The 14,905-nt window shown below is 46.0% G+C and overlaps 1 protein-coding gene across 1 annotated transcript in view; it reads left to right on the top strand.

Moving 5' to 3' along the window:
• The first annotated feature begins 1,674 nt into the window (after positions 1-1,674).
• Positions 1,675-14,905, top strand: part of LOC109377358 (voltage-dependent calcium channel subunit alpha-2/delta-3-like) — a 177,796-nt gene continuing 164,565 nt past the window's right edge. Inside the window, exon 1 of the mRNA XM_019633697.1 lies at positions 1,675-1,838. Within this exon, the coding sequence (XP_019489242.1) occupies positions 1,826-1,838 (13 nt within the window). The 5' untranslated portion in view covers positions 1,675-1,825. The remainder of the gene's footprint in view (positions 1,839-14,905) is intronic.

The following is a 14,905-nucleotide window of genomic DNA, read 5'->3' as shown; positions in this document are numbered from 1 at the left end:
GGGTGCCGCCCGTGTCTCCACGCACCTCGCCTCCCAATTCCCGAACCCGACGGGTCTGTCCACCTCTAAGTAGCCCGCGTGGGAGTCCTTTTGCTGCTCAGCGTGTCCCGCAGAGTTGTGTTTTCGCTGCCAAAATTGCCGTGGTTTGCGCGAGCTAACACAGCGACTTCCTTACCGCGGCCATTTTTTCCATTATCTAGGCGTTCTTTACATATTCTGGCTATAAGTCATTTGTCAGATGTGTATTATAAGTACTTTTTCCTCAACAACGTTTTTCCTAATTGTTTTAATAATAGTGAATTTGATGATCAGACAATTTGAATTTTCATCAAGTCACAGTTATTAATTTTTAAAATTGTATGTGCTTTCTCTGTCCTAAGAAATCATTGCCTACCTGAAAGCCAAAAGATATTCATCATTTTTAAAAAAGAATTATAGATTTAGCTTTCACATTTAAGTCTATCAACCACCTTGAATTAATATGTGTATATTGTGAATTAGTGGTTGAGGATGCTGATTTCATATGATTAATCATTTGTTCCATAACAGTTTGTTGGAATTACTTTCCCTATTGAATTATGTAGGCACCTTTATTGAAAATCAATTTACTGTATATGTGTGGCTTTATTTCTAGACTCTCTCTGTTCCGTTGATCTGTTTGTCTATTCTAATGCCAATACCACACTGTTTTGATTAATTAGGTTTATGGTAAGACATAAAATCAGGAAATATGAGTCCTTGGACTCCATTCTTTTTAAAAAATTGTTCTAAATTTTCTAGATCCCTTTCACTTCTATGTAAACTTAAAATTAACTTGGCAATTCCTAGAACAAGCCTGACAGGTACCTAAATGCTCTAGACCTCAGTCTCCTCATTTGTGAAGTGGAGGTACTCATAAAACCTTCTTCACTGAGTTGTTATAACCGTCAACACATGAAAGGAGAGTTAACACATGAAAAGCATGTAGAATAACTTATGGAACAAAGTAAGCATCCTGTGTGTGTTCGATGATGATGATGATGATGGTGATGGTGATGATGATAATGATGATAATGGTGGTGATGGTGGTGATACAGCCATTTGTAAGACATGCCAACACACTCCCATCTGAGGGCCTCTGCTCTTGCTGTCCCGTCTGTCTGGGATGTTTCCCCCCACATGTCCACACAACTCACTTCCTCCCTTCATTCATTCTCTGTGTGAGCGTCACCAAAGTAGTGAGACCGTCCCCAAGCTTCATATAGAAAACAGCCCTTGCACTGCTGCTTTCCCCTTCCCCTGTTTTACTATTGTTCCATGGCAAGCTTGACTGTCTATATTTACTTGTTATTTTTTGATGCTGTTCAGTCTTCTTCAACTTAAGTGGAGGCTGCACAAAGACAGCATCTATCTTCAGAATTGAAATAATGCAAATATTTTTAAGGCACTTTTCTCTATGTTCACATAATGAAGTCCTGTGCTGCTCCTTCAATTTATGTTTCCCCGAATGTTGAATGACTTTAGGAAATATTTATATAGTGCTATCACATCTGACAATATGAAAGACCGAAAGGGGTGACATGACCAGAGCAGGACCCGCAGTGTAGATGACGGCCTGGAGCTTAGGCCCAGGTCTGTCTGAGTTCACAGCCCTCTGCCCCGGGCCTCATAGAATGCTTTTGACTTTTTCTTTCAGTATGAATACTTCAATGCTGTGCTGATAAATGAAAGGGACAAAGATGGGAATTTTTTGGAGCTGGGGAAGGAATTCATCTTAGCCCCAAATGACCATTTCAATAACTTGCCTGTGAACATCAGTCTGAGTGACGTCCAGGTGCCAACGAACATGTACAACAAAGGTAAGATTCATGCCGCGGCTTCTTTCAAAGGGAGGAGAGAAGGGGGCGTGGGGGCAGAGCTGGCTGGTTTGGCATAGTACGTTTTATTGGAAAATACAGTTACAAGCTGGGTGTTATCAGCATGAGCTGGATAGGTGAAGTGTATGCCCGTTCTGCCTGGAGACTCTGGCTTGCTGTTTCCCCATGCTGTTTCCATGAAGCTCTCTGACGTGTAGTTCAGGGGTTGGCAAAAGTTTTTCTGTGAAGGGCCGGATAGTAAGTATCTCAGGCTTTGCAGGCCATACAGCTTCTGTTGCAGCTACTCAGCTCCACTGTTCCAACACAAAAGCAGCCATAAATATGTGTAAGTCAGTGGATATGGCTGTGTTCCAGCAAAACTTTTCATCTACAAAAACAGATGGTCGTATTTGACCTGTAGGAGGTCATTTACTGACCCCTGGTCTAGTCTCTGTCTCTACTTCCTCTAGTCCTTCTAATGGTATTTAAGTGTTGGGGAGCTCCTGGGATTGCTATATAGTCAACTGTGGTTTTTCTTAGAGTACAAAGCAACAAGGACCTTACAGGGAATCCCTGTTTTCAGGCTGTGTCCCTCAAATCCAGTCTTCACATAGATTCTAGAGTTGTTTTCCCCCCACCAAAAAAATTCCCATCTGCCCATTTGAGTTGGGATTCTAATGGCCAAGGACTAGGCTTTGGCGTCAGTTGGCCTCTGGTTAGACCTGGGGTTCTACCTCTTACTGGTGTGACTTTTGGCACACCACCTCCTTTCATTAGACCTCCGTTTCCTCATCTCTAGGATGTGAATAATAATTGTGTCTACCTCATTGGTGGTTGTACGGACTAAACAGATGATGTGTAGAAAGAGTTGAAGTTAATGACATCACCCTCGTCATTGTCACTATCATTGAGTAGGATTTTGCTCTGTCATACGTGAGAGGTTCCTAAACAAAGAGCCATTCTCCCCGAGAAAATAATTCTGAAAGTGATAGTATCTCCAAAGTAAAAACCTGCCCTGTTGTCTACCATTGAAGTATCAAAGCTATCAGGGGCCTGTTTCCATCACCTACCCAGTTTCAGTATCACATACAAGAGTGCAGCGTCAAGAGAAGGGCTCTGGGTTTGAATCCTGCTCGTCCCCTTGTTGGCCCTGTGATCCTAAGCAAGTAACTTTGCCCCCTTTAACCTCAGTTTTTCTTTGTAAAATCGAGATAAGGATACCACCTCCCTCTGAGGGTTATTGTATAAAATGATGTGTGTGCAGCCTTAGCACACAGCTGCTGGGGGGAAGTGGTCAGCCATCATGCTGTCACTATTATTGGGAAAGAACATGAATGTAAATTGCATTTCTAAATTGTTTTAGGTCACTGTTTAGAGGGGTTGGTCCATGATTAAAGAACATCCAACTCACAGTCTCTGAAACATTTTTTTTGTACCTGTCTTTGTGATTGGATACCTAATATCTTCCTTCCTTGGTTTATCTGTTACCCATCCTTCATTCAGTGGAGGCAGTGCCCCATTCATTCATTGTTCTGATGGTTATCAGGGACCCTGTGGTGAACCAGACACAGCTCCTCCCCTGAGGGGTTCACAGTTTGCTTGGGGAGCAGACAGGTAGTAAGATCATAAGTGACTGGTTACCTTTATGGAAAGTCAGGGGCAGTGGGAGTGCCAAGGAGGGGACCTGACCACTTGCTCATGTGGACAGCCACACATTTGTCTTTTCTCTGTCCCTCTTGAAGGAAGTGATGTCAGCCTGAACGGCCCTTAGTGGGCTCTGGACTGTGCTGTATCCTGTGACCTAATCTTTACTTTGGCCTCTTAGGAGGCAAATCCCTAGGAACTTGAGCTCAGCCTTGTCCAGTGGAGTTTAGTGCTCTAGGGCAGTTTTGTCAGCTGATGAAGGGAATCCACTTTTGTGCAGTGTGGCTGGAAGGAAGCCATCCTCTCAGCATTAAATGCATTCTCAACTGAAGATGAAAAATTAACAAGATTTTACAGAGCAATTTCAGATATGGAACAATTCAGAATGATCTTTTTTAAATGTGGCAGCTGCTTCAAGGTTGCTTGAGCCGTTAGCATCGTTATAGAGATTTAATTGCACCTGAGCTTTAAAGGCATAATTGTACTTTGTGATGACTGCAACACATAAGGGACCAGAGCTGTGCTGATCACACAGGCTACGGATGTGTGGCTGCGATCCTAGCTCACTAGGCAGAATCCTAAAAGACAAGTCAAGTCACTGAAGCAATGGGAGGTAGGTGATGATATGTAAAGTCATTCTCAGCAGCCCCCGTGGGGTCTTTCTACTGCTCAGACTACCCAGACTCAGTGGTCCCTTGGCCAGGCTGCAGGGTCATGCGCCAAGGTCAGTCAGGCTCCGTATTTTGTCTCTGCTAGGCAGTGAGTAGCTGCCCAAGGGGAGGGGACTTCAGGAAAATTCCTGTCTTCATTCTACCTAATTCAAACCAGCCCCAAACAGTCTTTTTTCTTTTCAAGCTGCAGAAATGTATTTTATGTTTGGAGGGCCCTCCAGCTCAGATCTAGGTACTGATGACATGTACTCAAAACACATGCTCAGAGCTTGGTCATTGGCTGTAATGCTCCTGGGTTAGAAATCTTACCCCCAACAAAGGAAATCAATATAGGGTCATGGTCTCCTGGCAGCATGAACCCCCCCACCCATGGTATGTGGCAGAGTAGTCTGAGACTTGCTTAGGAGTTGCTGTGAGCCATGCTCTGGGGCCTAATTTCTAGTCATCGATGAAACTGCCCAGTAAAATCTACCTGTTTTCTGCAGTCTACTTTCTGCCTCCCTGGCTGCGCCTTGCAATCAGGCTGTTCAGCCAGATTGCTGCTTAATCTGTCTACTTGAGGTGGCTTTCCCCATGTCACTGGGATAGACTTCAGGTTCAGAGCTGGTGACCTGTGCGCAAGCTGCCCTACTGCCCATAAGAATTCAAAGAGCCATATTCCCAGCGTCCTTAGAAATGTGTCTTAGGGCCTTCATGGTGCCCGATGCAGCGGCTTCTTCACGAAAACTCTTCAACAGATATTTGAGGAGGGGAAGCGCCGGCATCCCCAGCCTGAGAGTCGTACTACCTGTGGGACCTCTTTGAAGACCAGCTGCTCATGCCTTTGGAGCTGTGACCAGCTCCATTTCCTCTGAGTCAAGCATGGGGCAGGATGCTTTTGTGAGAACTCTTGATGGCCTGACAGTGGATTCAGATAAAGCTGAACTCTTCTTTAAGTACTTTCTAGGCTGAAGTGGTATAAAATTTATACACACACATTATACACACACATATGTACATATATACCTACACACATAGTATATATTATGTCTATGTATATCTATGTGTTTGTATGTGGAAGAAAAATGCTCTGTTCTCAACCTACCCCTTCATTCTCACTTGTCACCTCTGTACACCAGGTGAGCCCCCATTCTGTTCATTGAGTACACCTTTCTCTTTCCTCCATTATAGCTCTTTCTTCCATTCCTATTGTCCCTGCCTCCTGCTTTCCTGCTTATCCAAATGCTCATTCTTAAAAACCATCTCAATGCAACCTCTTTTAATTCCTTCAGTCTTTTGTTATGTGCGTGACTTTGATTTATTCCTTTTTCCATCATTGCTTTGTCTCAGAAGTGCATTGCATGCATTTTTTTCCTTCCCCACTTGGAGTTCTCCAAGGGCAGGGACCCTGCTGATCCAGCCTGGTGCCCCCTTTTCTCCATTCTCTTTACGGGTTTTCCACAGATGTGGGATGGGCAGGAGGACACCACTATCTGTGCTTCCTGGGCTGTGAGAAGTCAACCAGGACTGTAGTGTTGCTTTGGCATTTGCCAGCAGCAGAAACATACCCTGGCCGATTTACATGGAAAGAAACATTTTGGATAGACATTGGGTGCCTCATAAACTCCCCAAGAAAGCTGGAGAATAAGTAAGATTTGGAAAATGGTGGTGAGGGAGGGTGGCCGAGGGCCAGAGCCACGCCTAGGGCCAGCCTGGTGACAACCCCGCCACCATGCCTTGGGCTCACCAGCACCCCTGTGACTGCATAAAGTGTCTGTGCCTCATTGTCCTCGTCCATGAGCTGGAGATGATAAGCACAGTGACCTCTCTCGGGGCTGAGGTGCAGATTAAACGCTTAGAAGATGCCCCGCACATGGCGCCAGCCAGTCCACAAGCTTGGGCAAGTTTCTTTTCCCCTCCAATTCTCAGCCTCCTTAGCTGTAAGATGGAGACAGTCACACTCCCGACCTCATGGGATTACCACGCACACTGCAAGAATAATGCTCCTATGGGTTGGGATGCGGTGGTGGCCCACTGGTGTTGGCTCCTGTCAGCTGCTGGAGAGGAGATAAGACCCGCGACATGGGGTTGCAGTCCACTAGCACAGGGAACGCATGTGGCTTCTCAGGGAGCCTGGGACTTGACACATGCCAGCACATCCTGCTGTTATGACTATGTTCATTTGTTTGAGTCTCACAGGCAATTATAGTTAAGACAGAGAGAACCTGGACTCAGAGCGCGTAACAACAGGTGGTAGGTTGTCTGGTTGGTAGCAGTGGGACTAGAACCAGGCATTTTCATTAATCGCGTCCCTCTAGATCCCATACCACCTCAGTGCCTGGGCTGTTGGGCTGTGAGCCATTTTTTCCAAGGTGTCTATATACAAAACAAAAGGCAGTAATTTGTCTCCTAAATATTTTTGTTTCAATGTGCTTGAAACCCAAGAGCTGGAAGTAGATCAGGGTTTGGACTCTAATCCTCTGCTTCTATCTTCTCACGTGGCTGCTGAAGAACATGAGTGGACTTCATGTGGTTTTGGATTTTGGGCTACTAACCTTGGGGGTTTCCCCCTTTTTCCTTGTCTCATTTTGCTCCCCATCTTCCTTCTCCCCATCACTGTGCAGTAACCACGACATTGCAGAGACAGAGGAAAGACAGTTGACAAAAGTGGAATAAAAAAGGTGATGGCTTACAAATGTGCCTGTGGGTAACATTAAACAAAAATGATTCTGTAATTTGGCTGGGAGGTGAGGGGAAGGAAAAGAGGCCTGTGTGACTATGTTAGATCCACGCAGAAAAGGGGCAGATAGGAGCTCTCTTTTCAAAACTTTTAGGCTGGATAGAGCAAAATGCAAATTTTGGAAGTTAATTGGTTTCAGCTCTTATATCATTTTACAACTTGTCCTCATTTTATTCCTTCTGCAGCCCCATGAGGGAGGTCAGGCAGTGTCCGCATCTCCCTTTTTCAGACAAAGGACCTAAAGGTCAGGTGTCATACAGGTAGCAAGGCCTGTGCCAATGTGGGCCTCAATTCCCTGATGATAAATCCAGCTTGTTCTGCTGCCTCCATGGGTGTGAGCTCTGAGAGGATGGGAACCTGGTCCCTCGGGATCCTATGATGTCTGGGACTCAGTTACTTTCAGGTCACCTTGGGGTATGGGAATTTCTGCATAGACTGAGAACCCCAGGCCTTGGGTTCAACCATTTTAGGTCCATCACGAGCCTTCCTCCTGAAGCTCTAACTTTCCTGGGCTCTGCCAGTGGTTAGAGACGAGGTCCCCCTACAGGAAAACCCCAGACCCATCTCCAGAGTCTCGTCTCTCTTGCTGGCCTCTGGCCCTCTCTCCTCTTCACTCCAGGACACACAGCCAGATGACTTCACTGAGTTGAGGTTGCCACATGGGCTGGGGAGAGCTTCTGATTTATGTAGCTTTTACATATCGGCCCTGCAAACGTCCTGGAACCAAGAGTTATACAGGCTTTGATTATCTGCTTGGGACAGAAAGGGGGAAATAGGGAGAACAAAACACTGTTTCACTAAAATAATATCCCATCCATTTGTTCCTTCATTTTTTCATTTATTTATTCATTCATTCATTCATTCATTCATCAAATGTTGACTATGCCACACTCTAGAGATATGACCATGAGTAAGACAGACATAAGCCCTGCTCCCTGAGCAGTGGGGGAAGATAGATGCTGAACAAGCTTCAAGCAGAGTGACAAGAGTTAAAATGGCTGGGTACGGTGCTAAAAAGCATGTAACAGGGGACTGACCTGGTCCTGGGGCATCAAGAAAGGCCTTTGTGAGAGGAGAAGGCTGGAAGGAGTTAGTCAGGTGAGGGGTGATTGGCAGTGGAATGTGTCCACAGAAGCACTAAACCTTTGGCAGGAGTCAGGATGGGAGAGTGTGGGCTGGGATAAGAGTGAGAAAGCATGCTGCCTGGAGGGCTGCGGAGTGGGCTGCGGGGGGCTGGCCCCAGCAGAAGCAGCAGGGGCAACCATCTCCTTGTGGGAGCCAGAAAGGTAGCTCTGGGACCTGGGAGGGCTGGCCACGTGGTGAGAGGCTGTGAGAATTATCAGGAGATCATGGAAACTGCGGACAGGTACAGTGTGGGTAGCAGATTTCCTGGGAACAGGCCTGTGTTGGAACACTGGTCTCACCTACTCTGAAGACGAGGCAAGAAGGGAGAAAAGGAATCCAGGAACCAGTGTGGAGAAAGCCCAGGTGAGAGGAATGGTGCATGGCCCATTGGACAGCTAAGGTGAGAGCTCTTGGGCCCCGGCCCCAGAGAGCAAGCTCCATTGAGAACGTTTGCTCTATAAGAGCAAGGACCTCATCTGTTTTCTTTTCTGATGATTTCCCAGCTCTGGCGTGGTACCTAGCACATAGTAGGTACAATCAATACTGCAAGGTGAGTGAAAGAAAGAAGAGTGCAATTTAACAAAAAGCCTTTCTACTTTGTTTTGACACAGATGAAGAAAAGACACCGGAAATAGCTCTCAATCTTGATTCTCCTCCCTCCATCGGTAATGGAGGGCATGGAGAGAGGTGGCCTGCCTGGCAGAGGTAGGAGAGGTGTGACTTGCAGGACGTGGCCTAGGCCACCCCTTTATCTTCTAAACTTCCCCAGCAGGGCATCCAGCCAGGCAAGACTGGGCTGTGCGTGGGGCCCCGCCTCAGAAACTGGAAAACAGGTCCAGGAAAAGGGAGACTGATTACCAGCCTTGCAGAGCCCAAGGATTCAATCTGTCCATTACAGTCCAGTAGGTTCTTGTAAAAAGCCCAGGAAAGGGCAGAGGTCTGGTGAGGTGGACCTGGGCCCCTGCAGAGGAGTGGAGTGTGTGTGCCGCCATCGGGATGGGCAGGAGAGCTGGGTTTAGATTTGTGAGATGTCTCAACCTATTTTTCAAATGTTGGGTTTGATAAAATGCAAAATGCATTTTGCCAAGCACTTTTCCCCTTAATTACATGTGTATATTTTAAGGGAAATTTAATCCATATGTTTCTGATTTGTTTACACGGAAATCATTAAAATGTTTTCTAAGAGCCATTTGATGTGCAAGAAGGCTCATGAACCTTTAAGAATGCTGTGTTTGAAATTTGTTTCTCTTCCCTTTGTGTGTGTGTGTGTGTGTGTGTGTGTGTGTGTGTGTGTGTGTGTGTGTGTGTGTAAGAGAGAGAGAGACAGAGAAAGAGAAACTGAGATACCCCAGGATATCAAATACAAATTAAGACTCTAAATGGTTTATTTTCTCCTTGGAATTCTGAACTGAAGCATTTGGCGTCGGCTCGAAACTTGCCTTCATGTCAGCCTCCCTACACTAACTGAATGTGATGGCGCTCTGGTCGTCAATGTGAATCAGGGTCAAGATCAGAGTATCAGGCCTGAACACATGGCCTTGGCCCTAGAGAAAGTCACCAGGATCCCCTCCGGCCCCCACATGGCCCTCTTGCATCGACAGTTCCCACCGGGACCAGGAGAACGTTCCCAACCCTGTTCCATTAGTGTGAGCACCGCAGGACCAACGTGTTTGGTACGACACATGCACGGAAATGTCGCTGAAGCGTGTCCGCAGTGGTCATCCCGAAGTGCTCAGCTTTTCTCTTGCAGTTTGGAAATTATATTTTTGTGTCACAGAATAACTATCGCTGTCTTAAAAGTAAAACTTTGAGTGGCTGAGTTAAAGTTCTTTTGGCATTTCCTTTGCATTTTTGATTGTGTGTGTGTGTGTGTGTGTGTGTGTGTTTGCCCATGCATGCATGTACATGACACTAAGATAGGTCTGCATAGATGTGTATGTTTGTATGCATAGGTTTGTATCTGTATTTCCTCAGAATTAGTATTAGTGGCAGGAGGATGTCATATGGTCCCTTAACCCTATGCTTGGGCTTATGTTTAGCCCAAGAAGGTGTACTTGTTGAATGAATGAATGAATGAATGAATGAATGAATGAATGAACGAATTGATTACTTATCAAGAGTCGTGCCGCCATGCTCTATACGTAGCACCTTAGCTGCATTGTCTCATTTACTACTACCCCATGTGTATAGGCAGCAGTGCGGACCAATGTCTTTCACAACCTACTGTGAAAGAATTCCAAGGCAAACCTTCCATAGCCTCTGTTCTACAGTTGGGTCACCATGTTAAATGGGGAAAATGCATGACTTGAGGTGCTAGTGGATGGATTCCTCAAAGGCAAGTGGGAAAGGAGTTTACACCTCCTGCCTAAGGTTCTCTGAAACACAGTTGCTCTGGTCCCGTTTCACCCTGGCACTGACCCTCATCGTCTGTGTGGTCCTCATCGTCATCATCCTGGTCTATTTCTGGGCACTTTCCAGAGCTAACAGCGAGCCTCTGGAGTGCAGCAGGCCTGGATATGTATCACAATTCTGAGTACCAGCTTGGTAGAGTGGGGAAAAGCATTCCACTCTCTGAGCCTCAGTTTCTCTATCTGTAAGGTGCGATGGGTCATTTTGAGCCTTTGAGGAGGTAAAGGTGCCTGCACATGGAGGCACTTGATTTATATACAGTCTCCTCATGCCGAACCAGTTTCCAGCTCCCAGCTCCCCAGATGGGTTCCTGATGTGGCCCTGCCCCAAACTCATCCTTCCCATCAGCTTTGTTTGCAGGGTGAGGTGTGAACACTCTCTCAAACTGACACCAGTTCCCTGTCCTCTTTCACGAGCCAGCCACCCCTCCTCTCCCTGTCATGCGAGATGCCAGGACTCCACTCCCCGAATGGCCTTTTCTTAGGCCTGCCCTCCAGCCTGCTCTCCCCGCCATCCTGTCCAGACGCGTCCTTTCCTGAGAACCCAGCTTCATGGTGCCTTGTCTTTCTCTGTGGTCTCAGCCCTCCTCTCCAGAACAGTCAGTCACCAGTCCCTTATTTATGTCCCCACAGTGCAGGGGTTTCTTTTTCGCTGGGCTCGCTTTCCTTGGAGTCACGGGCTGTGATATTTTCATTCCCTTGGGAACCTAGCAGAATGGCTGCAATAGAAAAGCTCTTCCACAAATGTTTGTTAAACTGTATTCCATACTGCTATGTTACTACCTGAAAACTTGCATTACTACATTACTGAATCCTATGCTACTACATTACTACCCAAATCCTACATTACTACATTACTACCGAATCCTCCATTACTGCATTACTACCTGAAACCTGCATTACTACTTGACTACCTGAATCCTGTGCTACATTACCATATAAACCCTACATTACTACATTACTAACAGAATTCCACACTACTACATTGCCATCTAAATCCTACATTACCCTGACTCCTGCATTACTACATTACTAGCTGAATCCTGCATTAGAAATTACTACCTGAATCCTCCATACTGCATATTACTACCTGAGTCCTCCATTACTACATTATTACCTAAATCCTGTGCTACTACATTACTACCTGATTCCTGCATTACTACAGGTCATCACAAATGGATCATTGTTTCTTTCTGCTTGTTGGTCTGTCAATTCTACTTGTATTTGAATTTGATTTTTTTGTTTGTTTTCTTTTGAAGACAATAGTTTTAGATGTATTTTTTTTTTTAATAGCTGAGCTATCCTGCCACCTGTTGGCAGCTCAGCGGCTGCTCAGCTCAGGCCAGGACTCGAACCGCTGTTGCTGGGAACTCAAACTCTTGAGCGAGCTCTTAACCAACTGAGCAACTCGGCCGACCCCTTAGATGTATTCTTAATGACATAGTACTACATTCAAGTCTCTTAATTTGTACATGTTTTTTAATCTCGCCCTAATTTTTTTTCCAGAATAATAGAAATCAAGATGGAAACTTGCAGTAGGATAGGAGCTAAGTCTAGGCTAGGGAATTCTAAAAGAAGGGGCCAGGGCAGTAAAGGACAATGTAAGAGCAAGAATGATTGTTAACAGTGTTTTTTTGGTTATTGTTGTTGTTGTTTTTTTAACCTGGTGTCTCTACATTTGTGAAATGTTACGTTAGTAGTAGAGAGCAGAATTTGTAGGTAATTTACCATTTTTAATGACTTGGGGGAACTCAGGGTTACTCCCATGATAACATCACACTTAGCATTTGTTTTCTGACCCATGCTTTGATTAGGAGGAAGAAGGATGGAACCCTCTTCAACACTCTGGAAATGACAGCAGTGAGTGAGTGTTGCAGCCTGGGCTGACAGCCAGGTGTGTTTCAGTGGGGTGAATAGGATAGCAACGACTATACTGGACTGACTCAGCCAGCCAAGATAAGAATGAAAAAGGGATGGCTCTGCAGAGGAAGAGCAGACTGGGCCTCCAGGATTTGGGAAGAACCGGAGGCATGCATGTAGACCTGGAGTTGGCCCCAGGCCTCCTCAGCAGCCCTCCTGGGATGCACTGGGGCAGCCACCGGGCTTGTTCAAGGCTATGTGGTCTAAGTGTGAGTATGACGTACGCTTGTCGCCACAGGATCAAGCCTATGCTGATGGCTTCTTGGTAGAGTGAACATCATGATAACATGTTAAGCCTTCAGCACTGTGCTTAGCATATACTGAATTCCTACGAAGAGTCACTCTTATTAGTATCAGTATAAGAAAGACGATACTGAAAAGCCGACAGTGGCATGGCTGAGGCCTGGGAATATCTATGGCTCTGAATCAGGTGATAGTCTTTTTTCTCCCGCACCTTGGAAACCATTTACCAGTGGAAATTCCGTGAACAGGAAAATGTGTGGAGCCAGTTGCTGGCGGGTGTCTGAAGCCGATGGACACTGCAGCAGCCCTCTCCCTGATCCTTGCCTCTGCCTTCCCTTTGCTCATCGTGCTCAGACGTGGGAGACTCTTTGTGCTCAAGTCCTACTGCTGGGGCCACATGGCTGCAAGAACCTTGGTGGTATTGTCAATTATATGCTATCGGGCTTCAAATAATGCCCTTTGTTTTCCTTTTGTTTGTGACTCCGGGCTCTCCGGAGGGCCTGGAGTCCCTCAGCTGTCTGGTGGTTCTAGTCTTGGTAGAGGCATGAAGGTAACCATCCTTTTCACCTCTCTCACTTTCTCCTCTCTTCCCAGCTCCAAGCTAATGGAAGCTTCTGTTCAGAACTCACAACTCATTGTCTTGGAGACACTCCCCTGTACATTAGTCTGCTGATGTCTCCCTCTATCAGTTTCTCCCTTTGGATAGATAACACTTATATGGTTTTTATTACGTGCAGGCACAAGCGTGATCTAATACAATACAATCCGACCCACAAGCCAGTGAAGTGGGAACAATTATTATTCCCACTTTACAGTGAGAAAACTGAGGCTTAGAGCCTTGCTCAGGATGACTCAGCCAGTAAAATGGGTGAGTCAGCACACAGCCGGACACTTTGACTTCAGAACCACCTCTTTATACTATATCCTACACGCCACCATACCTGCCATCCTATGGCTATGCCCAAGTGTTCAGTCAACTGTGTCATGCTTGTTTATATGCATGCTTCACATGTGTAGTAAGTGGAAGACCCTGTTTTTGTCAAATTGTGCTCTTCTCAGCATGTGAAAAACCATCATAGATGAAAAGTAGTCTTATTTTACATAATAAACATGCCAGTCTCTTCCCCCTGATCAAAATAAATGTTGCAGCAGAAAGTCTCTAAATATATAAAGTGAATTTGGTATCAGAATGTCAGTGGGTACCAACTGCTCACACATTGGGGCTATTTCTGTCCGAGACACGAAGGTTCCACATTTAATCCTGCAAACCTGCCAGACCAAAATGCATACAAGACAAGTAAGGAGATAATGATGCACAACGCAAAACGGCTCTGCGCCCCACCAGGAAGTTCTCTGCGGTGTGTTTAGGAGAAGTGAATTCCTTCACGGTAGCAATTGGAGTGACATGTGCAGAGCTGGGATCTGGGGACACCACCATCATATTGACTTAATAGATATTCACGGAGCACCTCTTGTGTGCCAGCATTAGGCGTGAGCATAAGAAGGTGTGGTGATGGATGGGCAGATGCTGCGCATGTCCTCATGGTGCTTAGAGGCTGGTGGGGAGGCGGATAGAGAGTAATCACACCACTGCGCATTTTACGCAACGAGAGGGAATGCCCTGGAGGAGAGGGTGGTGGTCCGGCGAGAGTGTGTGCAGAACTCAGCTTGGGCTAGCGGTGGGGGACGGCCATGGTCAGAGGACATGTTCCTGAGAAAGAAGAACTATTGTCTGAAGGATGGGTAGGAAATCATTTAGCCGAGGACTGGGGCAGCATGAGAGGCGGGGAGTATTGGAGGAAGAAAGATCACCTCGCACAAGATGTTAGTAAGTCATCCTTGAAAAAATGTTTTGGGGCGAAATAAGGGAGGGAGATGCCACAGATAGTCCGCCACTCTTGGTCCACTGTGTGTGTGAGATACTCAAGGATTATGAGTTTCTACCGTAGAGAAACCCATGTAATTGTATGAGTCAGGTTTCCCGAACCTTACTTGATTATGGCGTCCTTTTACCGTGGAACAGCCACTAGCATCTCAGGAGGCATGGGTGCTCCCTGGAACTGGGAGACTTCAGTGAGCTGGCGCTTCATGCGCTCAGATGAAAAGGCTCAAGTGTACATCAATAAGCGACCGAGATGCAGAGGAAAAGGTAGCGCACGATGCAAGTGTGTGTGTGTGTTTAGAGGATATCCATAAGTGGTTGTATATGCAGAACGTTTCTGGAGGGATATACAGGAAATTAAAGTAATTACTTCCCACTCTCCACCCTCTGTTCAATTTAAGTGTTTTACCATGAGCATGTGTTGCTTTTTTTAGAAACTAAAAACAAAGGAACAAGAG

The sequence above is a fragment of the Hipposideros armiger genome, unplaced genomic scaffold, assembly GCF_001890085.2.
Source record: "Hipposideros armiger isolate ML-2016 unplaced genomic scaffold, ASM189008v1 scaffold_1374, whole genome shotgun sequence".
Lineage (NCBI taxonomy): Eukaryota > Metazoa > Chordata > Mammalia > Chiroptera > Hipposideridae > Hipposideros > Hipposideros armiger.
This window is presented reverse-complemented; position numbering and strand designations above follow the sequence as displayed.